This window comes from Toxotes jaculatrix, chromosome 21 (assembly GCF_017976425.1).
Source record: "Toxotes jaculatrix isolate fToxJac2 chromosome 21, fToxJac2.pri, whole genome shotgun sequence".
In the NCBI taxonomy this organism is placed as follows: Eukaryota; Metazoa; Chordata; class Actinopteri; family Toxotidae; genus Toxotes; species Toxotes jaculatrix.
The window spans coordinates 6,131,044-6,156,181 of NC_054414.1; the positions used below are offsets into that span (position 1 = coordinate 6,131,044).

At 41.4% G+C, this 25,138-nt stretch overlaps 2 protein-coding genes and 1 pseudogene across 4 annotated transcripts in view; 2 read left to right on the forward strand and 1 right to left on the reverse strand.

The window, feature by feature from the left end:
- The first annotated feature begins 10,301 nt into the window (after positions 1–10,301).
- LOC121200947 lies at positions 10,302–12,821 on the forward strand (annotated as a pseudogene).
- Positions 12,822–13,964: 1,143 nt separating this feature from the next.
- On the reverse strand, positions 13,965–23,322 carry LOC121200946. Of its 3 annotated transcripts, none has more exons than XM_041066452.1 (4): positions 23,184–23,322; positions 23,000–23,104; positions 22,446–22,490; positions 13,965–21,595 (listed from the first exon to the last, which is right to left on the reverse strand). In XM_041066452.1, exon 4 carries the CDS (start codon positions 21,460–21,462, stop codon positions 15,145–15,147), a length of 6,318 nt encoding a protein of 2,105 aa, XP_040922386.1. In that variant the 5' UTR covers positions 21,463–21,595; positions 22,446–22,490; positions 23,000–23,104; positions 23,184–23,322; the 3' UTR covers positions 13,965–15,144. The 3 variants fall into 3 exon arrangements, with proteins under 3 accessions (XP_040922386.1, XP_040922388.1, XP_040922387.1); XM_041066454.1 differs by having other exon boundaries at positions 23,000–23,101; positions 23,184–23,278; XM_041066453.1 differs by lacking the exon at positions 22,446–22,490.
- Positions 15,627–25,138, forward strand: part of vstm4b (V-set and transmembrane domain containing 4b) — a 38,359-nt gene continuing 28,847 nt past the window's right edge. The window contains exon 1 of the mRNA XM_041066457.1: positions 15,627–15,645. The gene's annotated coding sequence lies outside the window, so the exon portion shown is untranslated. The remainder of the gene's footprint in view (positions 15,646–25,138) is intronic.

The window sequence follows — 25,138 nt, forward strand, 5'->3', positions numbered from 1 at the left end:
CCTTGAGTTTTCTTCGTATGAGATGTAAAAGTCTATCCCCATCAGTGATTCCTTCCCCATTTAAGCTGTAGTAGCCTAGATTGGCGTTGCAATACTATGAACAAATCATTAAAATTAAGACTAATGTCTCTGAGTGGTGATGTTAAGGACAGTAAAGGTGCAGTTCACTATTAAAGGTATTCCTGTACACTCACCCACACATCTAAGGGTTAAAAAAAGGAGTTTATCTTTTCTGGGTTTTGAAACCTGATTTTTTTTTTTTTTTTAAAGCTATAATCTGGCGTAGCTTAAAGACACTTAAAGACAGGAGCCATTCCCAGGCCTTGCCGATGGGAGGGAATGAAGAGGATGAAAGAGTGCAGAGCATTTGGCATATAAATGGCCCAGCAGTCCCATTAGAAACTCAGCACAACAATGGAGAAAGGAGAGGAGGGTGATGATGAAAAATGGATGTATGTGGTGGATGAATTCCATATGCCGCACTCCTCTCAGTCGGGAGCAACAGACCTGGATCAGGTTCCCCATCCTAAATCCCAATCCTAGCCCATCAGTAAGAAAGCTGAAAAAAACTGACCACAAATCAGCATCTAGGGTTTCTTTATCCTCTGCCATCAGACCTTTATGTATTACATCTTATATAGTTTTATTCAAGATGACATGCAAAGAATGCTATAGGTTTTGCTAAAGGCAAATGAGCAGCACATCCATGTTTTTAGATGCAAAGACGTGATCAGTCCACTTGTGTTTAATCACCTGGACCTAAGAGTCCATGACCTTAAAAAGCACAATATTAAATATAGTAGCTCAGCTCTGATAGCCATTTGACACCAAGTATTTGCTTTTCATGCATTAAGTTGTATTTACGTTGCATGTTCTTTGGACTCTTCACCTCATTAAAGGTTCAATCTAACATTTTGTTGGAGCTAATGCAGAAAATAATCATTATATTAGTGGTGGTTTGCAAGTGTTGCTGATCACTGCCAGTCTCTGTTGCCTTGTGGCTGTGGATTTGTCAAGCTTTCAAACAGGCAGAGTTGCTGCAGCTCTGTGTATTTGATGCTCCAGACTCCCAGGCTCCCTCAAACTACTCACTGTGTGCAATTAGTTTAGGAAACACTGGCATAGCATTTGAAAGGTAGCAGGGTTCAGACTCTGAAAAGATTTAAGTCTGATGTGGAGCTTGTGTTATGTTTGTTGACCTGGTGAGGATCCTCCCATGAGTCTGAGACAAACATGTCCTGCCAAAGCCTCATGTAAAGTTGTTGATTGCCAACAAAATAGCTGCTATATACTTCAGTCCTCATATCGCTAGGTATCTCTTGGCCTAAGGCAGTGTTCAGACGGACAGTAGCTGCAACGCAACACTGCATCATCCACTAAGTCCCAGCACTGGCCAATCAAATGCACACATGAGCACATTTGTGGTAGATTTCTTTGTAGTGTGAATGCTGTATTTTGACTGTTCATCTCTCGATCGTAGTGACGAAAGATAAAACAGTTGCTGTTGTGATAACTGTCCAGACTAACATCCTGACAGTATAACAAACAGTGCAGTGTTTTGTGTCTGATAAGCCGTTAAGTGCATTAATCTCCAGATGGATTTGGATTGTATTTTATTTTGTCAACAGTAATTGCTTTCTTTAAGCCTTGACATTGAAAATGCTGTTGTGTTAGTATTTCTCACAGCTGCCCCTCCAGTGAACGTGCATGAAGGCACAAGACACGCTGGCTCTAGATCTGTAATGTGACTGAAAGCCCTCTGTTCTGTGGCCTAAATCTCTTCTATAGGGTTTGTAATCTACAGTATAGCTGAGCCTGAAGGTTTGATCCAGTGTGGGTTTGGTCAGGTTTTCTGGGCTATAGCAGTGAGACTGCTGAAAGACAGAAATGGAGTGACTTTTTTCTTGTGTTTTCCCTCCGACTAAAGTCTCAGATTGTGGTAAAGAAAATGAAAAGAACAAATTGGAGCAGATAGGCAAAGCGCCAGTTTTTCCTCGCACCATTTGGGATCAACATTTTTCAAACCAGTGACCAGTTTATGCAAATAGAGAAGACAAAAAGAGAGCAGGAGATGTGTGGTTCAGATAGCAGACCTCCGTCATAATGGGCTGGTAGCATGATGTATGAGCCAATTTAAATAACATAAACCCTCACTTCATCTGGAAACTTGACACACATCCATGCTTACGCACACATGCATATATATATATATATATGATATCCAAGCATACACACACACTCAGCAGTACAGAACATGTGGCATTAACAAACAAACATTACCCTTTGCTACTCCACGTGCCTGGTTCCCTGGAGCCGCTGGAGCCATAGCTACAACAACTGTGCTACTTCAGTCTATTTGGCCAGTCCACCTTAATCTACATCAGTGGAGCTGCAGGAGCCACAGGATGTTGGCACACAATGAAAAACAGGGAGAGAGAAGTGGAGAAATTTCCCTCCTGCTCACCGTCCCTTCAACACCTCCCATTCCTCCATTTTTCTGTTCAACATGATTCATCTGCATCGCTGTGAAAAAAAATGACGAGTCACATTTAAACCTGCACTGATTCATTTTTTTGGGCACACGGGGGCAGCAGAAGAAGCAACACACCATTGCCATATTATCACTTTATTAAGATGTAAGAGTGAACGCAAACAGTTGCTTGTTTGCACGTTCAGCAGACACAGTGCAGCATCATTCAGCAGTTTGTTTACGGCCACCTAACAAACACATGTCTAGTATTAACTCATTTGAGCTGTGTTTTGGCTCTCTAGCTGCTCAGTGCTCCACTGAATGCTCACACACTCTGTTCACCAGCTAGCCTTTAACTTTGTCTTATCTGTCATCTGCTGCTGGGCAGATAACACACAGTGAGTTTATCAGATTCTTTTGCACTGAAACAGTCGCCTGCGCCAAGAAAATTAGATCTTAATAAAGAGGGAAGTTTGCTGGCCCAGAAATCACAACAATGAGCTCAGAGAGATCAGTAAAACGTTGTGGTGCTGAGAGAAACTGTGTGGGTTCGTTACTACAAGTGACCCCATTTACATCACACATTACACATTTGATCCATTTTTAATATAGGAAGCATTGATAATTCAGCTTTAAAGTCATGATGAAATGGGAGAATTGGCTTCATTACCCAGTCGTAGTAGCACCAAATCCATAGCACTACCAGTAGTTATATATATATATTTTTTACTTCTTCTTCTGTATTTTGTGTTTGTACACTGTGGTTGTTACAGAGTTCATGATTTTGATATTTTCCTTTCTCTTTTTTTAATGTGAAAATCCAAATAGTTTTAGTTTTAGGAGAACTGGAACATTTTTGTACCACTCTTTTGTGCATAACAATTTCTAACCAGTCAGTGCATTTTTCCCTTTTTCACCTCTCCTTTAGTTGCAGATTATTTCGCTTTTCTTCCAGATGTGTTCATTCTGACCCTTAAACCTGTCTCCCTAATTACGTATGTTTGTCATTTTACTTTTATCACTTGTCACTTGTTTCCCCTACATTTTGCTTCATCTCTGTCTCTCTGCTCTGTTGTTAAAACTTCTCATCAGTGTTTAGAGAACATTCACAAATTAAGCATTTCATTGGCACATTAGTAATCCATCCATCCATCTGGCTACATGCATACAATCTTCTGCTGTGATGATTGGTTGCTGTATAAACCTACAGACTCTTGACACTTGGATACTGATAGTTCAGCCTGGCTTTAACCACTCCATTCTGCCTTTAAGCAACTCTCTCTCTCCCTCCTTTTATCCTTCTGCCACCAATTTACTTGCTGTTGGCCTCCATCACTGGCACCAGTCTGGATGAAGACATTGGCACTGGAACATTTGCTGTTGTCAACACGCAATTTATTTATTTATTTATTTATTTTTACTTCAAACGTGACTCCACCTACACTGTTTCACCAAATGGGAATCAGCAAGAAAAAAAAACCTACAGCGATGAGAACCTAGCTGTAAAAATGTAGATTTAATTAAAAAAAAACAAATCGCTCCAGGGCTACCATTTCAACAAGCCTCATAGCTACACATTCACAGAGGTAGAAACACTCATGCAATCAAATATGAATGTATTACTGAACGAAAACTCTCACACAGACCATGCAGGTGGCCGACCATGATAACAAACAGCATAATTAGGAACAGGTACTTGTTACAAGGCACTTTCTACTGCACGTATCAGACAAATGAACACAGAGCGTGGAGGTTTCAGCGATCAGGAATATCATCTAAACCACAATAATTTGCCAGATGAAGTAGCGTCTGGCTGACTTAATGACAGAAAGGTGAGGTCGCCACGCCGAGCAGGGGAGGGGGTGGTGTGTAGGAGGAGAAAAAAACATAACTGGTCCACAGCCACATACAATATCACTGCCTCTGGAGTTCGAGCCAAGACTAAATGTTCTCTCTGTTTCTCCAAATTAAAGCTGAGATTTGAATGAGATGAAAGATTGAATTCAGATTCTGGATAAGCAGACACAATGCTACGGAAACTGAGAACAGAAGGCTAAAAACTACTGAAAAAAAAAACCCTCTAAATATGGGGCTAGAGCCAAGGGGCAGTTAGCTCAATGTAGCATCAAATCTGGAAACAGAGGGGGACAGCTGAGCCTGGTTTTCTCTTAAAGGACCTACTTTTAAGTTCAGCATCAAACTTCATTCCTTTACTCGCCAAGATTTGCCTCCAGCACTGGAGAGCAGCACCAGTGTTAACTCTTGTTTCTATCACTTCTTTTCTTCTAATGAAGAAAAAAGTTATTTGTTTTTTTATCTGTTGTGTACATATTGAGCAAACAAGACAAAACCTGTCAAACTGCTGGTAAACATGTTTTAAAACTTTAGAGTGAGCCAGTTTCTAGCCAGGCTAATCACCCCCCAGGCCTACTCCAGCGAGCATTCACATTTACTTTATTTTCCGTCATGAAAATTATATATTTAAATGCAAGCCAATTCTTCATTCATAACAAGATCAAGCAAGTTGTCCTTTAGTCTCCACTACCTGACCAGCAAATACACTCCTACTCTCATCAGCTCTATTGGAGCTGAGGAGGAAATCCTCTATAGTCGTACTAATGGCTCTGGGGAGTATTAATCTAATACTTCTGTCTCAGAAATCTGGCTGCTTTAGTGCATATCTTCAGTTTTCTATGTCTCACTCTGTGTTTTCTCTCTGTCTCAGTCTCCCTTTTCTGTCATCCCTAATCGATGTCTATCACTTCTCTCATTAGTCCTGTTTGGTGTGTCTTTCTTTAAATCCTCTCATTTTCAGCTCATCTTACTGCCAAATACACATTTTGATGTTTTTATGAATTATGAATTATTATGTCTAGATTGACCTTAAATGGAGAAAGTAGAGAAAAAGGAGAAAGGAAAATATATAGGATATAAGAGCAGACAAATAAATTATATGTCTTACCGTATCTTGCTGTTCATGATACACCCAGTGGGAGAGTGGGAAAATCAGGTATTTTTATTTTGTCTGACTCACAGGATTTGTGTGTCCCTTTACTGACTGGATAGATGATCAAGTAACTCCAAGTAAATGCTTCTAATCTCAAATCCTGGATGCTAGAGTGAAATTAAATTCTACATTTAGCTTTCAGTTACTTTCGATCAATAGCCTCTGTGTTCTTAAGGATTTTTAAAAAACAATAGGATGTCAAAATTCAGTGTGTTTGAGACTGCGTTATACAGTATACACTTAGTGCACCTGCAAGCCTTGTGCCACTTGTGTCAGGTGGAAAGTGGGACTGAGGATTTAGACAGAAGCCTTCTCCCCCATCTTAGGTTGTACCTCATTTGTATGTCCCTTTGGAAAAAGGTCTCAAAAGGAATTGTAAATATAAATACCATTATAAATATGTTTTTTTCCAACAGGGTAGACAACCCTGCTGGGTCTCAAATTCAGTGATTGTGTTGGTTTTGTGTTACCTTGCCATGATAAGATAATTCCTCCCCGATAGCCTGGCTGTGATATACATTTTTGTAAAGTTTTTTGGGAACTGTTTTTGAATAGCAGCAATTACTTTGTGTTAGTCAGTGAGATTTGAAGGTAGGTGTTTTTCTTACCTTTGGACAGAGTCATGCTAGCTGTTTCCCCATGTTTCCTGTTTTTATTCAAAGCTAAGCTAACTGCTCATTGGCTCTGGCTGCATAATTATTATACAGACATGATAGTGATATCTATCTGCTCATTTAACTCACCAGAAAAAAAACAAGTGTACTTCCTTTAAGCTTAACGTATATAATATGGCAGATAACTGTGCAGTTGCTCATCACCAATCATCAATAAATGTCAATATTAGTAATAGTGGTGCCCCCGTAACAACACAGAGAGCTATGGCAGAGCCTCTTGGTTAAAATGGACATTTCAGACTCTTAAAGGACAGCTGACCCTGCTTGTTTGTGGTCAGAGTCAATAGAGATACACTTTTTAAAAAAAATCACATTACATTGTGGCTGAGTCCAACACCCTTGTCATATGTTTCCACTTTTGCTGTGATTGTATTCCTCTTCATTATTCATTCAAAAAGAGTTGCAGCAGCGGCCAGCACTTGTAGCAAATGACTTCCATGTGTCTCTAATTGCCTCAGTAGAGGTATTTAACATGAGGTGAAGTCATTAACACATGGACACACTTGTCAGATGTGGAGCCAGGCAGCCCTGGGTGAAAGAGTAGACAACAGCACACTAAAGCTCATGCAACATCCACCGTGCCCGAAGACGAAATCTGAGGGGCTCCTCGCCAAAATACCTGAAGTTCAACATTTACTAAAATGTGACTTGTGAAAAATATTAATATAAGTCTGTAAAAGTCTTAACAGTTCAACAATAGGGGACTTTTAATGGATTTAGAGCACAAATATTCAGTTATACAATACATCTGAATATACGAATACATTTTTCATTTTAATTATGTTGCTTTAGACATAATATAGCATCACTTTTAGGTTATTGGCGAGTAAAAGCCCTTTTTTTTCTTTAAAATAAACCTTGCTGTTAACTTGAGTGCCGTGTATTTATCTAGTGCAACTTTATTTAAGACTTTGTGAGTTCTGAGAATATCGAATCCTTCTACTGAGAACAAACAATAACAGCCACAGAAACTAAATCCATGAGGTTTTCATAAGAAAAGAGTGAGATGTTATTAAAACCATGAGACTGAAATATGATAGTTTATGAAACTTTACTCTGTAATCACATTAATCATCATTAATAAAAGTTCTATCCATGCCTAAGTCAATAGCCCCATCTGCTGTTCATCTAGGAACACTGCATCCACCTATCCATCTGCATGTAGAAACAGTAATGAGCAGTTAATAAGAAGCAGAAAGATCAAGCAGTAGATTTACAGACTTTAGTCTCCAGTTTGCTCAAGAACTGGCAAAGTAGTGCTGAGATTGTGGTACCAACTTAAATGCAGGTGAACTGTCAGAGGAGTGTGGATGTGACGAGTGTTGATAACAGAGTGGAACAGTTTTATAAAAGACATTTTGATGTGTCACAGCAGGTAAAGCTGCTTGCTGAGTTCCTGCTTTTACCACTAAGACAAGTCAAAATGTCTGCAATGAGCCTCTTTTTTCACATTTATCAAAGTAATACCTCCATTTAAAAGTAGTTTTTGAAGCACCCAAACTCCAGATTCAGGCTGGACAACTGGTTTGGAAAAACGAGAATGTAAATTTCCTAAGTAAAATGTATATGCATTTACAGTAAAACAGAAATGGCTTAAACCGTGAAACCGGTTGTAAACAGTTCTGCTTCCAGACAGTTCAGCCAGTCGAGTGAAAAAAAAAAAAAAAAATCAAATCAAAATATAATCAAATAATCAGACTCTGCTATTTAGCTGCTGATACTGTTGCTGCTTTAATGTGTGGTGCCTGGATTTTCGGTCCTTAAGTTGCGACTGATCTGCGAAGAGTGAAACTGACGCACCACTTTTGTGAGATCGAGCTCTGCTCTTATCACACTTTAATCTGGTGTATTCATATTTTTAACCACTCTGGTGATGTGGCTCTATCGATGGCAATACCAGTCTGTCAGCTGATCCACCACTTTGGCCCAGACTGAAATATCTCGACAACGATTAAATGGATTAGCATGACATGTCTTACAAATATTCATGTCCTGTGAGGACAGATCCCACTAATGTTAATGGTTCCTTGATGTTTCTTGTAGTGCCACCATGAGGTTACTTTATTTTTTGGTTTAAACTAAAATGTCTCCACAAGTATTGAATAGATCGACGATGAAATGTAGTACAGATATCTTTATTCTTCACAGTATAAATTCTAATGATATTGATGATCCCTTGACTTTTAATCTATCACCATCATCAGCTCAAAACTGAAATGTGTCCAATGCTTTGGTTTATGAACAAATACCACCACAGAGCTGCTCGAGTCACTGTAGACTATTAGTCTTCTTACTACACTTTGGTTTGGTTATCCTAATGAATAACTGACTGGCACTTTGAACATTTTTGACACAATAAATACACAATACACATTACACTATCTTTTCACCGTTTTTTTTCTCTATAAATGTTCTGTTGTATGATTTCCAGCTCCAGAGGTCACTGTATAGCTTTAAAATAAGCTGTATATGTGACACGCTGTGCTCTGTCCTGAGCTGTGAGGAGAAGCTCTGCACGCATCTACATCAGAGGGCTTCCCTTTAAGTCTATCTGTGATCAGCACATGGTCAGTGCAAACACTCGAGGACATCCCACACCACCCAGCTGTGTCATACACGTTCACGTGCCAAGATGTCACACAAAAACACACAGACAGCACACATGTGCAGAGGAACACAAACATCATGTCCATCACAGGGAGATGCATGTTATGGGCCTTTGTGGGAGTTATCAAGCCTCAGATCCTAGAGCTCAGCTGTCTGTCCAGCCTCAACAGGACTAAGTAAGGGCCTCCACGCCGTCACCTTTCATTGCAAGGTTCATCAACCAAAAATATGCGAAAACATGCTACATACAGAACAAGAAAACATGGCAGTTATTTCCTGATTTACAGAATGGCCTGTTTTTAACTTTGTCCTTAGAAAAAAAATGCAACTTCTGTTTCATTAAATCCAATCATCATTTGATCTCCTGGTATCCTGTTGTTTACAGTGTTTATAGCTATAATCTATCCTGTGGCTTATCTGACAGCATGGCTACTAAGTGGTACAAGAGATCAGAAAAAAAAGGCCCATTCACTACGGGGCCTTAAACGTGAGTAATGGCCCCTAAATGAGGGGATCATCATTCCTGCGTAATCGCCATGAATTTGATTAACAATAGGGGAGAGACTGGGCCATTGATCAGCATGATGATCTTGGGAATTTGATCCCTTTTGTTCGACCTGATTGATTGGAGATCATCCCGGATTCATCTTAACGGAGGAATAAACACGTCACGCTGATTTCGGTGTTAACTCTGAGTCACTGTCCAAACAGTAACGGAGGAGGAGTGGGGGGGGGGGGGGGGGGGGGGGGGTTGGCCGGGCACGGTGACCGGCTGCGTTTTGTGGAAACGTGCGCATTAACAGCAGCTTTTGAAAACGCGCTTCATTTGCGTCACGGCTCGGCTTTTCGTTTGCTCTCTCGCAACTGGCCTCATACTGATAACAGACAACTGGGCCCAGAAACACATGATGTGGAGCAACGGCGACAAAACATCATAATGGGATAACTTTGTTTGGCTGGTCGACTAATTGGCCCCTGTTATAAAACGACTCCCGTTTTATAAGAAAAAAATCCACAGTTAGAATATATCCATAACATTTCAGTTTTATTTAAATGCATATTGCTGACATATTTCTATAGGCTACAACTTTAGATTGATGTATTTATTTCACTTAATTTTACCTTCCTCCTTTATTAAAAATACAAACACCATCCATATTCCGTGCGTGGTCAAGCGGTTATTTAAAAACATTATTTTATAGTAGTTTCCATGGTAAACTCCTATCAGAAGGGGTTATCACTTTTAAAAATGATCTTTAAACTAAAATAATATCTTAGGGACTAATAAGCCACATGGCCGCTAATCCGCAGTAATCTGGACATGCAAATGAAGGGAGATCATTTATTTATTTTTTATCTTTATAGCTGACTCTCGGGTCATTTTCACCTTTCCTTTGTGTTTTTCTTTCCCACCATCATCAATCACGGCCCAATCATCTCCCCGTGTTAGCTGAATACAGGGACAGCCTGTCATCAAAGGCGTCGGGGTCGCCCTTATCACCCGCCGTTCCACAGGTGTAGCGCTCAGTCCACTCTCACTAAAATGACAGCAGGAGCTCTGCGCCTCTGGCTCGTCCTCGCTCTCCAGCTGAGATGCGTCACCCTGCTCACCATCCCGCGGGGCAGAGGGACGGCAGGGCGGCGGGACGGTTTGGATGCGATGGAGACGGTGAGCGAGAAACTGGACGCGCTCTTCCATCTGAAGGATTTACCCCGGGGTCCAGTGGTGGCTCCTCACAAGAAGGCGCCTCAGTTCATGCTGGATCTTTTTAACGCAGGTGGTCAGTCACGGACGGGACCCCCAAAGAGCCAGAAGGAGATTCTGGAAGGAAACATAGTGCGGAGCTTCGAAGATAAAGGTAAGCAAAAGCCTTGCAAACTGACTTTCTTGCATGAGATAGGATTGTTTTCTAGTTCTAAATACTGGAAATATATGGATTAGAATGCGTAAATGTCATCCACGCGCAGAATTACGCACAGCTCTGAGTCTGTTTAACAAATAATAGTAAAGACTTTGCACCATTTAATGAAGAACGGATTATTTTATCGTTTCATTAAAGATTGTGTTTGATATTTCCACGCCTGCAGGTCGTGCGGGAGAGAGGTTTCACTTCTTCAACCTGTCGTCTTTCGGCAGAGAGGAGAGAATGATTAAAGCGGAGTTCCGCTGGTTCAGAAAGAAGCAGAAGTTTTACCTCGGAAAGTCACAACGGGCCTCATTTCTATAAGGTACAATTCTTAGTATGTGACATCATGTGTCCTATCTTATGTCTCATGTGTTATACATTTTGTGCAAATTGGTTCTTCTAGAGGGAAAAAAATGCAAACAGCACCTGACCAAAGATTAATCTGACAGACAGCTTCTCATTCTGAGCTGTTTGGTGTCAAATTTGCCAGAAATAAGAAGAGTAACTTGCTTTAATGGCTACAGATATTAAATGAGATTTGGAAGTTTTGATGACATTGTTGTGTCTTGACTGTCCAGGTGGATCTGTATGAGGTGCTGGACAGCCGAGTGAAGCCTTGGAGAGGAAACCTCATCACATCCAGACTGGTGCCCCTCTACACACAGGGATGGGAAATCTTCAACGTAACACAAACGGTAACAGCCTCCCTGTTTTTGTTTGATTTCTTTTTATTTCTAAAAAATAGTTTTGGTCCAATTTTAAAACTTTATTACGTTTTACTGTTTCCCCATCATCACCCAAGGGTTGACTGATAACTTACATCAAACATTAAATATTTCACAACAAAACATGTTTAACCTGTTCAATCCTGATCTGAATGTCAGTATCTAAGTGGATCCGTAACAGCCAGGAGAATAACGGCATCCTGGTGGTGACCACTCTTCCTTCTGGTAACTGGATGGAGTCAGTGGTGTCCTCACCCAAACAGAATGGAGAGCTGACAGACACTAACTCCTACCTGGTCATATTCTCAGATGACGGGAGGATGGGAGCATCGAACCAGTCATACCTAGGTAAGGTGGTGGTAGTTGTGTGGGTGTGTTGATAAAAGTGATTAACATGAGCTATGGGCATGAGAGGGTCGTGTATTTGTGTTTACTTTGCATTTCAGTTGCGTAGTCCTTACAGCCTCAGAGGGTGCAGGAGGTTTTTATTCCAACCAAACACTGCAGCAGCCAAACTGAATGCAGCACAGCTACTCACCCGCACCTTGGCCATAACTAAGTAATACTATCATTGTTATAACCACAGGGGCAGCAATACAAGAAGCAAGAACGCATCACTAGTTTACACTGCATTATATCACTGTTATATCACAATAAAATTATAATATATTGTTACTATATTGTTATTATTACATTTTTCAGTTATATGCTTTAGTTTTACTAATTTCATTCAAATAGTCCCCCCCCCCCCCCCCCCCCCCCCCCCGGATAAATAAAGTCTTACATTACAACTAAGGAGAAGAGTGGAAACCATATAATGAAATATGTGATGTAGAGTTGGGATTAGAATAAAACCTGTAGATTCTATTGACTTCTACTGAATTTGTGTCAATCAGAGGTGGGTTGGTTGACATTTTGACATTTTGTTTGAATTCAGCAAATTAATCTATGTTTTAAATATTCCAAAAAGCTGATACTGTTTTAACCCAGTGTGATCATCTTCCTCTTTCCATAGGACAAGCTCAACCTGCAGCACCAGCACCTGAGCACCACGACCACCGCAGCAGGAGGCGACGTGCGTCTCCGAGTTTCTTACCCCACAGCTTCTCCCAGTCCTGCCAGCGGGTTCCCCTCTTTGTTGACTTTGAGGAGATCGGCTGGTCGGGCTGGATCATCTCTCCCCGGGGATACAACGCCTACCACTGTAAAGGCTCCTGTCCGTTCCCGCTGGGGGGCAGCCTCAGAGCGACCAACCACGCCACTGTGCGCTCCATCATGCACGCGCTCAAGCTCTCCAGCGATGAAGTGGGAGCTCCCTGCTGTGTGCCCGACAGACTCCAGTCCATCAGTTTGTTATATTTTGATGATGAGGAGAATGTGGTTTTGAAGCAGTACGACGACATGGTGGCATTAAGCTGCGGCTGTCACTGACTGGCTGTGCACTCTCTAACACTGGGACAATGAGGGATGGGGAGATGATGGTTTGCTTGGGTTCATTAAAATGCTGTATTTTTGTGCATATGTTTAAATATTGTATTATTTTGAGAAATAAAACAATTATTCCTCAACTATTAATCAGCCTTTGTCTAGTTTAGTATAAAGATATTAGACTAAGGATATTGCTGTTGACCACATACTGTTCTAATGGTCCTTAGTTGAGATTAGCTGGATCATACATTAGCATTGCACTGGTTGCGAAAGGTTGGGAGGGGGAGGCCCCATGTGCCTACTTCACTTCCAAAGGTCCCTGGAACTTGATCAGACACCTCTCTGAGTCTGGTGACACTGTCCATGGTCCTGAGACACCCATGCTAGTATGAGTCATAAAGTATTAATCTACTTTTTCTCTCAAATTTAGTATTTTTTTTTACATGCTGTCAGTATTTTGACATTGCATCTCAGTAGGACTGCAATAAAAGAATACTTTCATTATTGATTAATGTGTTGATTATTATATGTATTTTAACCACTTAATTGTTTGGTCTTTGCAGTATGATAAAATGGTGATGTATCTTTTTGTAAAACCAACACTCAAACCCCCAAAATATGAAGTTTACAACCAAATTAAAACTATTTCTATTAATCGATTGACCATCTGTAGTATAACTATTGAGGATGTAAACTAATATAATAGCCTAAGCAGTCTTAACTTAGATTAGAAACTGTATTAAATGTTTGTGTTTTATCACAGGAGGATGAAACAGCTGTACAGTCAAGAGGAGATGCTCTTGTGAACGCTCAAGAACAGTAAGCTGAGAAATTTCATTTTCATCTTCCAAACAGACACCATCTTGTGTCTTTATGTTCTTATTCACTGAGTTCAGGTAAGTAAATAAAAGCAACAGACAAGCTGTCAGACACTTTCTCATCTACTTCATTACTGTCTGCATATGATTTGATCAACAGATGGCAGGATAGAAGTCACTGGAGCTGTAATTCTGCATAGAAGAATAGTTCACTCATATATATATAGTAATAAAATAAATAAATGATTTTCAATTAATCAAGGAGTATCAAATGAAGAAAGACGGCAGTGAACTCAGTAACATAAAGTCTGTAAAAACAGTTGTTTTTTATTGGAATGGATCACAGACACAATACAGCCCTGCTTTGTTCTAGTTTAGAAAAACTCCAATGCAACAAACTTGCAAAACCAATTCTCCTTCACGTCCTCTGCTGATCAAAAAACATTAATTGCAATGATGCCAGTTCAAGCTTTTAGACAGTATAAATTACCTCTGTGTTGTATCAAACATAATCAACAGGTGTAACTGCAATTTCAGCTTTATCATGCAAAATATTTGAAAATTCAGTAGTGTGGACACTATCAGTTAAAATCAATAACGAATCATTTTTTGAGTGAATTCTATTTCTTTCAGGTTTCTCTGATGATAATAACGTGACTGTTTGGTGGAAGAAGAATCTCAAGGCAACAAACTTTGCAGGTAATAAAACAAAAAGCCACAATACCTGAAAAGTAGCAGAGACCCACATACCACTGAAGTTCAATATAACAAACTCAGCATTTACAAGAAATATTCCACATTTATATTCAAGCTTATCCTCTCTGTTTACAGTTAAATACATTATGTACATGGATCATCCATGTCCCCTTATCGGTCTCTAAGAATTGCACATTATCTTTACACAAATCCTTCAACCCACATTCAAACAACAGCATTCAACAGCAACAATCATTCTTCCATAAGTTCAGTAAATCCCTCGTCAGTGTACACTCAGGTTAAACTCACACCTCTTCATGAACACATAAATAGAGGCCTCATAAGCTTCACAAAGCCTGCACAGCTTCTGTGTTGCATGAAAGTTTAAAGGCACGTGAAGCAAAACAAGGATCAAATATCTTTATGGAGAAAACACTTAACCTTGAAGGAAAAATCCACCCTTTAACACTTGAACACTGTTGAAAATGAAACAGGTATACGCGATGTACGCTGCATTTCTGGGTCCATTTTGTTTTTTTATGGTGTATTTGTCTTATTTTGTTTACAACAAAACAACATTCTGTGAAACAGTGTAAAATCTTGAAAAACAGAGGGCTTCTTTCTGGAGTTGCCATCTTGTACCAACATTCAACAGACAAATAATCCATCAAATAAATATATATTTTTTTTGATTAAAGAAAATTAATTTCTTGATCACAAAATAATTCCTGGAATGCAAAGAACACCACAGTTTGATGATACAAAACAGCTTATGGAGAGGGTGGATTTTTCCTTTCAAACCTCATGGCCTATCAGCTTGGACAGTCCAGCTCCTCAGTGCCCACGAACTCCCCTAACATGTGGTCATGTTGACCATAGACAGGTTCTAAATACTGATGTCCCTCCTTACAGTGCATTTGCCTTGACCTTTCGAGGTGTCTCTGCTCAAACTCCTCTGGCTCCATATGAGGAGCCTGGATGGTAGCTTTCTGAGCCATGGGGGACAGAGGCACCGGGACAAAACCGTGGTAAACAACCAGAGGTGGGGTCAAGACCTCAATGGGGGATGCCTGAGGGATAGCACCCTCTGGTGGCTGGACTGGCAGCTGCACGTAGCTTCCTGTTTCAGGATCAAAGAAGGTTTTTGTCTTGACTTGTACAGGCATGTCCACAAAGAAGTACTGCCCTGAGTCTGGATCCTGGAGGAGCTTACGCTGGGTGATAGGGAAGGACTGTGTGACAATGGCGTGCTCGATGCTGGACTGGTGTGAAAGCTGGCTGGTGTGGCTTGACTGGCGGGACAGAGTTGAAGGGTGAGTTACGCCAGCGCTGTACGCATCAATACTGTGACTTCTTCTCAGAGGGTTGTCTCTGCTCACCTTGTCTCTGGGTCGGCCTCTTTGCTGAAGCTCATCCATGATGGATTTCTCAATGCGCTGGTTCCTCGGCTCGATCTTCTCGCTGACTGACATATCGGCGCTAAGCCTGCGTTCCACTTTATCTCCCAAGTACCTATCAATGCTTTGTGATCGGTGGGATGGCCTGTCTGACATGGGTCTCTCGCCGACGTGAGCTTTGTACACAGGTACGTTACTGATGACCCGATCAGTGCTGTAATGTCTTTTGTCTGACTTATCCCGAATGTGCCTGTCGCTGCTGCGGCCTTGTCTTTCTGTCGCAACACTGGGTAGTGTTTCTTTGCTCTGGTTGTTGCTGTCCACTGAATCGTGGCTCTGTCTCCGAGTGTTGTGGTTCATTTCTTTTCTGTCATGATGGTGATTTTCAATCTGATGATGACTGTCCTCCATTTTTTCTCTGTGTTTTTTCTCACTGCTCTTGCTGCTCCTGCTGCTGCTGCTTCCTTTTTGCTCAGATTTGTCACCCTTGTGTCTCTCTGCTCTGTGTTTGCTGCTACTTTGAGATGACTTGTGGGAGGACTTCTGGGCCTCCTCCTTCTTCATTCTTCTATTTGCCAGCTTAATGGCTTTGAGAACAGCCTTTTCAGATTTGGGTAAGACAGCCGGTGGTTTGGGTAGCCCTGTTTGGCTCTCATTCCCACTGTAGGTGGATCCCGAGCATTCGCTGGGAACCTTTGGTGCTCCTACATTCACTCCCATCTCATCAGCTGTATCAGCTGTGCTGGTTGTTAAGCTCTCCACTCCTTCTGATGATGGACTCACTCCAGAAAATCTGTCTTCCTCCTGTGGGACAGTGAGGAACTGTCCAACTTGGGGTTTCTTTGGGTTTTCATTTTGTAGATTTGAAGGCGAGTGCAGCAGAGGGGGTGATTGGTTGGATAAAATCTTTTTAGGTTTGAAGATTTCTTCTGGAATTAAGGTGCTACCACTGATGGTAGGTTCATTAGCCAGCGGGAGCTCTGGGTTTTCCTTAACTAGATGTAATTCCTCCTCTTCCCTCTCTAAACCACTCAGACTCCCTCTTGGTGACCATGGTTGTACAGTCTTCTTCAACTTAACATTGCAAGTATTGTCTTTGACTTTAAATAAGGCAGGGATCCCCAAAGTTTGTGCGAGAGTGTTAGAGGGTGACAATGGTGTCTGATTACTTTCATCGTGAGTTAAGCTTTGGTCAGTAGTGGTATTTTCTCTCTCTTTGCTGTCATTGTTTGGCACTTCTGTGTCTTTGTGAGGAGACATTATCAGTCGCTTTACAGCCTCTGGCTCACTTTCATGATCACTTAAAGAATAATATTCCACTTCAGTCCTGTCTGAATCTTGTTTCGTGTTTCGTGAATCATTTCGCATTCCCCCATCGACCTCCTCCACCTCTCCAATCAGGTTCTCCAGGGAGTGGTAAACGTTTGACTCAGTCTCAGTATTTCTGTGCAGTGCACTCTCCACAGAGAAGTAGGAAGATTTTGAGGACAAGCTGGCTTGATCAGGTGGGCTCTGATTGACACTAATGCCATTTACAAGTAGTAAGGGTGATATTATGTTCCTGTGCATTTCACTGGGACCTTCTGTATCCGCATGTATTTCCTCAGTAGGTCTATTTATTTTGTCAAGCTCATTTCCTACTAGATTCTTAGTTACACTGTCATCTGGTGTGATTAAATGGTCTGGTTTTAAAGGAGCCTTTCGCTTTATCTTGCATGTTTCCTGTGACTTAGCATTGCTGCTTTCAAATGTGGTTTCCTTTGTGGGGCTCATATTTGTCTGCCAGCTATTTGCTTCATTTTCATCTCCCCTGAATTTTGGTGAAAAGTACAATCTATTTTCAGATTGTGGGTAATCTGAAGGCAAGGTGGGTTCACATGTAACAGCATCAGGGGCAGTAATGGATTTTGACTTTGCATTATTTACCACGACCCACATTTCTTTATCAGAAGTGGTTTCACTTTGACTGGGCACAGCGTCTTTTGTGAACAGGTCTCTGTCTACTTCTTGTTTTCCTGAGCCTATTGTCCTCATTTCATTTGAGCATACCTCACCACTTTCATATTTCCCATCACTGTTAAAGACATCCTCATCTGCTGCATCTTTCAAACTATGTATTTCCTTAGTAATGCTTCCATCGCTTCTATTGCCTCCTTTTTTGCTCCTTGGAGGAACAGGAGGAGCGTCTAACTTTTTGCTTCTAATTTCATTAATCTGATATTCAGTGCTGTCTTCAGAAACCTGCCTGGCTACATGTCTGAAATTCACCTCCTCTGATTCATAGCTAGGATTATTATCATTAACAAGTTTAGCTTTAGATTTAGATTTAAAGAGTGCTTCTAGCTCACTGCCAACCTTGTCCATACCTGGTAGAGCTATCCAACCACCTGATCTATGATTCTCACCAAATCTTGGTTCAGTTTGTGACAGAATCTGCCTCATGTGATTGTGGTCTCTCAGATCACCTAACCTCTCTTTTAGTTCTTTCTCTTTTGGCGTGGAAGTGCTGCCATTTTGTTTTTCCTTGCCCCCCACCATAGAATCTTTCATAGCTTTTTTACGTTGCTGTAGCCTTGTTACATGACTCTCATCACTTACATTCTCATCAAATACTGGAATTGCATCTTGTTCTGTGACTATATTCCTTCTCTTCTGCCTTTCTGAGATGATCTCTTCAAGTGCCATTTTGGCTTTGTCATAATTGTCATTTATAAGTGCTTTGTTTATAATGACATTACTGTCTATCCTAGTGAAAGCCTCCTGCTTTCTCTGTTCCTTCTCTTTCTTTGCAAATAGCTCTCTCTTAGTCGATGTGTTCCCTCTCATAGACAGCATGCCCTTCTTTATGTTTCTAAGCTCCCTTGAGATCAAATCATGCTTAGCCTTGGCCTCTTCATCTATGTTAATAGCCCCTAGTTTGTTCTTCGTGTTCTCAAGAATACGATCACCAAGCCTTGCTCTCTCCAGCTCTTTCAAAGCATGCAAATCATTAATTATGTGCTCACTGTCTCTTATTGACATCATTTCCTCATCCGTCTCCGTTCTTGTGTTCACATTCTCATCACTCTCTTGATATTCATCTACTTGTTCATCATCCGTCACTGCATATCTCTGATGTTTTATATAATTGTTCTGTCTGGCTGAGAATATACGTTTGATCTTGCCTTGTTTTGAGGCAGATTCATTTTCTTTTAGTGGTAAATCTACCTTTGTGTCCTCCGAATCGCCATTAGTGGCTTTGTCATTATTATGTGTTTGCTGTTTGTCAAGAGCAAATTCAATGTCAGACTTTGCAAAATTTCGTTTGGGAACTGGTGGAGGCTCTTTTTTGACATTACTATTTTTGCCAACCAGTGTTGCGCCAGTTGATTCAATTCCACTTGGTTGCTTGCTTTCTGGTAGTGAACTCTCGTTCTTCCTGCTGAACTTGTCCTTTAAATAGACAGCCTTCTCATCTATTTGTTTCTCCTTTATTTCTTCTGTGTCTGAAATCGGTTTATTGATGCTCTCTGACTGAGCTGCAGATAGAGCTTTATTTTTTGCCGCATTAATTGCTTCCCTTGCTGCTCTGATCACATCCATTGTACTCACGGTGGTTTGGCCACAAGTATCTTTTTCCTTAGAAGCAGTCTGCGCTCCAGAGACTTTTTCTCTTGTGTCTTTCACTGGCTGTTTTGATTTGTCTGGCACATTTGAGGGTCTTTTCCCTGACAATATATTTGATGACAACCTCTCATTCTCAGTCGCATGGGGTGAAGTTATGGGTGAAAAATCTTTGTTGACATTTAATGTATTTGGTGAAAGCCCTGTGTTTGTTGGCAGTGCATTTGGGGAGAGTTCTTTGTTTAGCATGAGTGGTGAAAGTTCATTTGTCTCATCTGGTTGGTCTGTGTGCACAGGAGCACCGCTGCTCAGAGGGACTTGAAGATATTTCATATCACTGTCAACAGGGCTGGCTTTCTTGTACAAATTCAAAGAGGGGTAGTTTTGCTTTTTAGCCATGGGGCTCTTGTTCTTTTTTGAGTGTATAAAGGGGGAGATGGGATTCTCCTCACCAAAACCACTATCTGCAGCCTCCCTTTTGGTTTGCAGTAGATTTGATAACAAGTAATCATCCGACAGAGGCCTGTCAGTATCGTGCTTTGTAAGACAAATAGTTGGGGTGCCGGTAGGTTCCAATACAGGACTACAAACTGTTTGTCCATCTTTTAAAATGGCAGGAGTGCTTAAGCCAGATTCATTGCCCTCAGAGCCAGCTTGTGGTTTAAAATGATCTGATTGTGGAGATTGGACGCCACCCTCAGGCAACTCTAAAGTTTTGAATTTAGGTGGGCTGTAACGGCTTTTAACCCTTTTCCTGTTGTCTTTGAGGTTGAATAGGATACTGGAGGCAAGAGATTTGTAGCTTTCCCGCTTGACTGGGGGTTCAGGGGTCACTTTGGCCTCAGAATGTGGTCTAAGCGGAAGGTCAATGGCAGAGGGTGAGAGGACTGCTTGGAGAATTTCTGATGTTTCTGTTGGTTGTCTGGAGGGAATGAGGGGAGTCATCAGCTGGCAGATACTGAATGGAGTAGAGGCCAAAGAGCTGACTTCCTCTATTGCTTTCACCTCCACAGATCTAGCTTCCTTTTTGACCAACAAAAGACTTTCATCTGCTGTCTTTGAATAATTGTCCTGACTTGGTACTCCAGGCTGATTAACTGGAATAGCACTTTTTGCCCTGGACCTGTTGCGCCTCCAGGGGGCAGCAACCCCATCCGCGCCATCTGATGAGCACCTCTTCTCAGCTGGAGTGGCTGAGGGCTTTGGCAGGACCTTTGGTGGAGGAGGGGGAGGGATGGGTTTAAGTGCAGTGGGAGGAGGGGGCTCAACTGCTGCTTTCTGGCATGACTGTATCTCCTCTGTGTGCAGAGTCTCTTTTCTGTGTGCCTCTGTGAGCTCCTTGTAAAACGGCAAGTCGTACCATTTAGGGATATTATCCGTGGGAAGAATAGATGTGACTGTGTCCTCTTGACCATAGGGGAACTGCTTAAAATCCCTCCATGTTTGGAAAGGGCTGAACTCACTGTGGAGGAAAAAGTTTTTGATGTTAAGTTTTGTGAGTTTGACAGTGGATTTCCCATTTTTGATCTTTGAGGATTTCCCTGTGGGAAGGGCAACATCTTTGCCTGTTTTGTTTGATAAACCATCACCAGAGTGATGTCGATGATTGTTCTTGTAATGTCCACCTGTGAGATTGGTGTGATAATCCGAGGAGAATTCCGATAGCTCTCTTTGGATGCTGCGAAGTGCTGACTTGTCCCACGATTCCCCATTAGAGTCTGTCATACCTCCATTTTTGATCAGCATCCCCTCACAGCTTTTCTCTGTGGCGCTTAATGCTTTGAGGAAAGATGACATATGGGACATATTCTTCTGTTGCTGCTGTTTCCATGGCTGGGTGTCAGTTTTCTCACTTTTGTTTTGCCCTTGCTTTTTAGATTCCTTATGAGTCTTTTTAAGAGGCTCCCCCACCAAGGGTTTGTGGCAGCTGAAAGGCGAGTATCCACACAAGAACTCATCATTATAAACTGCGTCATCTCCAACACAGAGACTTCGGAAGGCTCGGTCAGTGAGAGTGCTGACCTCCCGATCGGTCTCATCCATGAACAAGTCACTGAAGCCATTGGGGAAGCGATGGTGGAGCATGCTCCCCACCCGATGGCTCATATGTCGCTTTTCCACACAGCTCATGATGTCAACAAGTGTCTTTCTCGCTTGTGCATCACCAGTCTTGCCTCCTTTACAGCTGCTGCAGCTCTGTAGGTCCTTTGGTTTTCTTCCGGCTCAAGTTGATATCAGGCAGGTGATGGGAAATGTAAACTTCCTAAAAAACAAGAGTGAAATCAGTGTCAGTATTTAAAGGTCGAGGTTTTAAACTAATCTACTTACTTATATCAACATCCCAGCAATTTATAAACTTGCAAAAAGGTTGTTTGATTGACATGATTACTATAAATGGTTTTGAACTCTGTAGTTGCACTGATGACCTTTATGTACAAGACATGTGCCGGCTTCGGCCATGCTGTCACCATGCAGGCAGCAGACAAACACTTCATACCATGCTCTTGGCTATTTTTAACACTGTATGGTGCCTTAAGCTGTGAGCATGAAGCATACTGTTTGTAACTATGAGAACAATCCCTCCTCCATTTATAGGAGCAATATTAGAAAAGATGAATGTTTCCATTCATCTTTTCCCACATTTCACATTGGTCCCCTTCAAATACAACCATAGCTTTTTCACATTTGATGAAATTGTTGGGTTAATATACAGATGACTCCTCTGCAAAGCTCTAGACAATATTCATGCCTTATGGTTTACACCACAGAACACAGGAAATGCTAGTAAATCATCACATCAGTCACAGTGCGCCTCAGCAGCAGCTGCTCTACTGTAGCTTGCTTTAACTATCTGGGTGAGGTCTTAGAATAGATCATTAACCCATATATATGCCCTGACCTGGGAGCATAGCCACTGGCATATAACTCAGCTCTTCAACTATCCACACAACCATGGATCTCCTTATAAGCAGATGTGACTGATCGAGACAAATATAAATATAGAAATGCCATGATTTTGTGGTGTATTTGATTGTATATGTGCATTAAAACAGTTTGATCTTGTATATTATAGATTATAGATTATATTAGTAGTAGCCAAGCAGTCCTCTCACCCTCGGCCCTTATGTTTGCGGTCAAGGAGGGTTTGAAGAAAAACACTGGTAGGCAGAAAAACATTATTATTATTATTATCACTATTCTTATTATTAAGACTTAAGACTAACAACCCAAGTAAAATTACTAGAACCTAGTGACTTTACTGTATCTCGAGCCTAACTTACAGAATACTTTGGCTTTCCAATACAGTTTGGTGGCCAACAGCTCTCATAACCACAGATCAGTTAGCAACCACGGTACTTTCCCAGCATCTGCTCGTGTATTTATACCCAAGGAATGAGGTACCCTGGTTAACCATACTGTATAAAGGCACAACTATTGGAATATAGTTTTGTATTTCACTAATTATACTGTAAACGATGTGACAGTATTTATGTGTAATGATTTTATATCAATAAAATGCTAACAGGTCCTGTGGTCCTTGTGCTATAGGTCTATTTGGACATTTAAGTTAAGACCAAATATAAAACTTTATCTTAGATTCTGTTCACTGCCCTTCAGTGCTTTTCCTGTCTTTGTAAACATCAGTTTAACAATGCTGCTCCCTCACCTTGGTGATGGATCTTTCATGCTGAGTGTAAGGGTCCAAACTAGACTGTGGTGTCAGACACAAATCCTCAATGTAGAATCCAAGAATCCGATCCCGTACCACCTGCTGATAATAAATTCTAGTTAGTGGTTGTCATTCAGGATAAACAAACTTTTCCTCTTCAAGTTGAAGAAACAAAACTCACCAAAGTGAGTCAAGCCCTCAGATCCATGTTCAAATGCAGTAGTGCGGCCAGGTTCCTGATGGCGAGCTCAGAAGATACCAAAATAGACGCACAAGTTGGTGTGTCCAAACTGAGCAGCAACACAGTACGCAGCTTGCTAGCTCACATTGGAAGAGTCAGTGGGTGTCGAGTGGCAGGGCAAGGCAGACCACCAGGATGAAATGGACACTGTCATTGGTTATTTTTGTATCTAAGCAGTGAGGGCTGATAGGTTCCCACATGAACCCTCTCTTTAGTGTTAGGCACCTTTGATGACAGAGGGCCTTCAGTTGCAATGTGGCATCAATCAGTTGAATCTTGGTGGAGACAATACAGAGGGGCGGGGAGTACTTACCTGGTTGCCCACAGCATTGGGTAACATTTAGCTGCTGACTCATTTTGCCTTTGTCACCCAGGGAAACAAGCACTCTTATATAGCTCATTGCATCACACATCTCTGAATTACCGTGACAGTCCCTGAGGGTCCGCTTGGTAGCTGGAGGCAGATGTCTGCTGACTTTTGACTGGGCTGGTCTAATTATTGTTTTTCAAGCTCTGTTTACAAGGCCGAGTTGTGGACATGAAGGTGTGTGACTGGATAGTCTAGTTTTAGGACCAACACAGCTGTTGTTGCTGTGAGATTGAGTTGAAATGGAGGGGGCACTTTGTTGACTCGTAGCCCCTCGTGAGTCACAGGAAGTCAGCGGATGAGGTCACATGTGAAGGATGACCCTATGCATTCCCTAAATGGAGAAAGTGGAGTGTTTGAGAAATACTGTTGCTCAACTTGTTTTATATGTCATGAGAGAGCAATTGCCTACTCCCTGTTGCACATCCTGCATTATGTGCTACTTTTTTCATTACGAGAGTTGTTAGCATGCTCGTTAAACTGTTCTTGAAATATATCTAGTACGATCACTAAACTTCATGAGGGTGTAGTCCAGAAAAATGAGTTTTAAAAGCATTAAATTAACACGGAGCCCTCCTTGGCCCCTGCAGCAACTCCATGACTCCATGGCCTCAACATCAGCAGGGCTGTGCTCCATCAAGGTGCCATATTTAAGCCAGTCTATTTCTGTCATGTTGTATTTCATAAGGTAACGGTCTGCCTCTCTGCTGACTGCAACTTCCACACTTCAGCTTATCTGTCAAATGCTAACCTTGAGCATGTTAGTTGACTAACTTTAGGCAGCAACATGAAATTTTTGGTGCAAAAATGGTCTTCAGATTAGACAGATTAGACAAATTTCTGCTGAATGGACAGATACTATACACTTACACTGTGTCAGTCAAAGTGTGTGAATCAGGTAAAAACGGTCACTTAAATCTGTTCCCCTTTGATAACCAGTGGATGTAAATATTTCCAAAATTCATATTCAATTAGTGTCTTGTTTTCCAAAACATAAAATTATTGCACTGTAGATAGACTGTGTAACATGGTGTGTTTATTTTAAACATGGGAAAAGTCCCAGCATTGTTTTGGAGAGATAGACTTACTTGCTGAGCAGTGTGGGAATATCATGTTGTGAGCAGAGATACTGTATGTGAGAGCACTTTTCTTCTACTGTCTGCTGTCATGTCTTGCCCAGAATAAGGCCTCACATGCCCGCCCCCCCAAACCTCCACCTCCTCTAGCCTGTTTCTCACCTTTCTCTGTTTGCCTCCAACCCTCCAACGGCAGGTTAGACTCAAGTGCTTATTCCATATCTCCAAGCCAAAAAGCTAATGCATATTATAATGAGAGTTAACATCATATTCAGACCAAACTGTAAACCAAAAACCTGAAAGGTGGCTGTGAAAAGTTTGTTGGAGAGTGTTGGGCAGTAATGGTTACTCTTTTCCTTAAAGAGCAATATAAGAGATTACAATTTAAAATTAAATAATTGACTTACTAATCCTGGTAGCGCTCCCTTAATGTAATATTTTAAGGGAATTGC

Coding starts and splice junctions, on each gene's coding strand:
- LOC121200946 (XM_041066453.1), bottom strand. CDS start 21,462: ATGAGCTGTGTGGAAAAGCGACATATGAGCCATCGGGTGGGGAGCATG.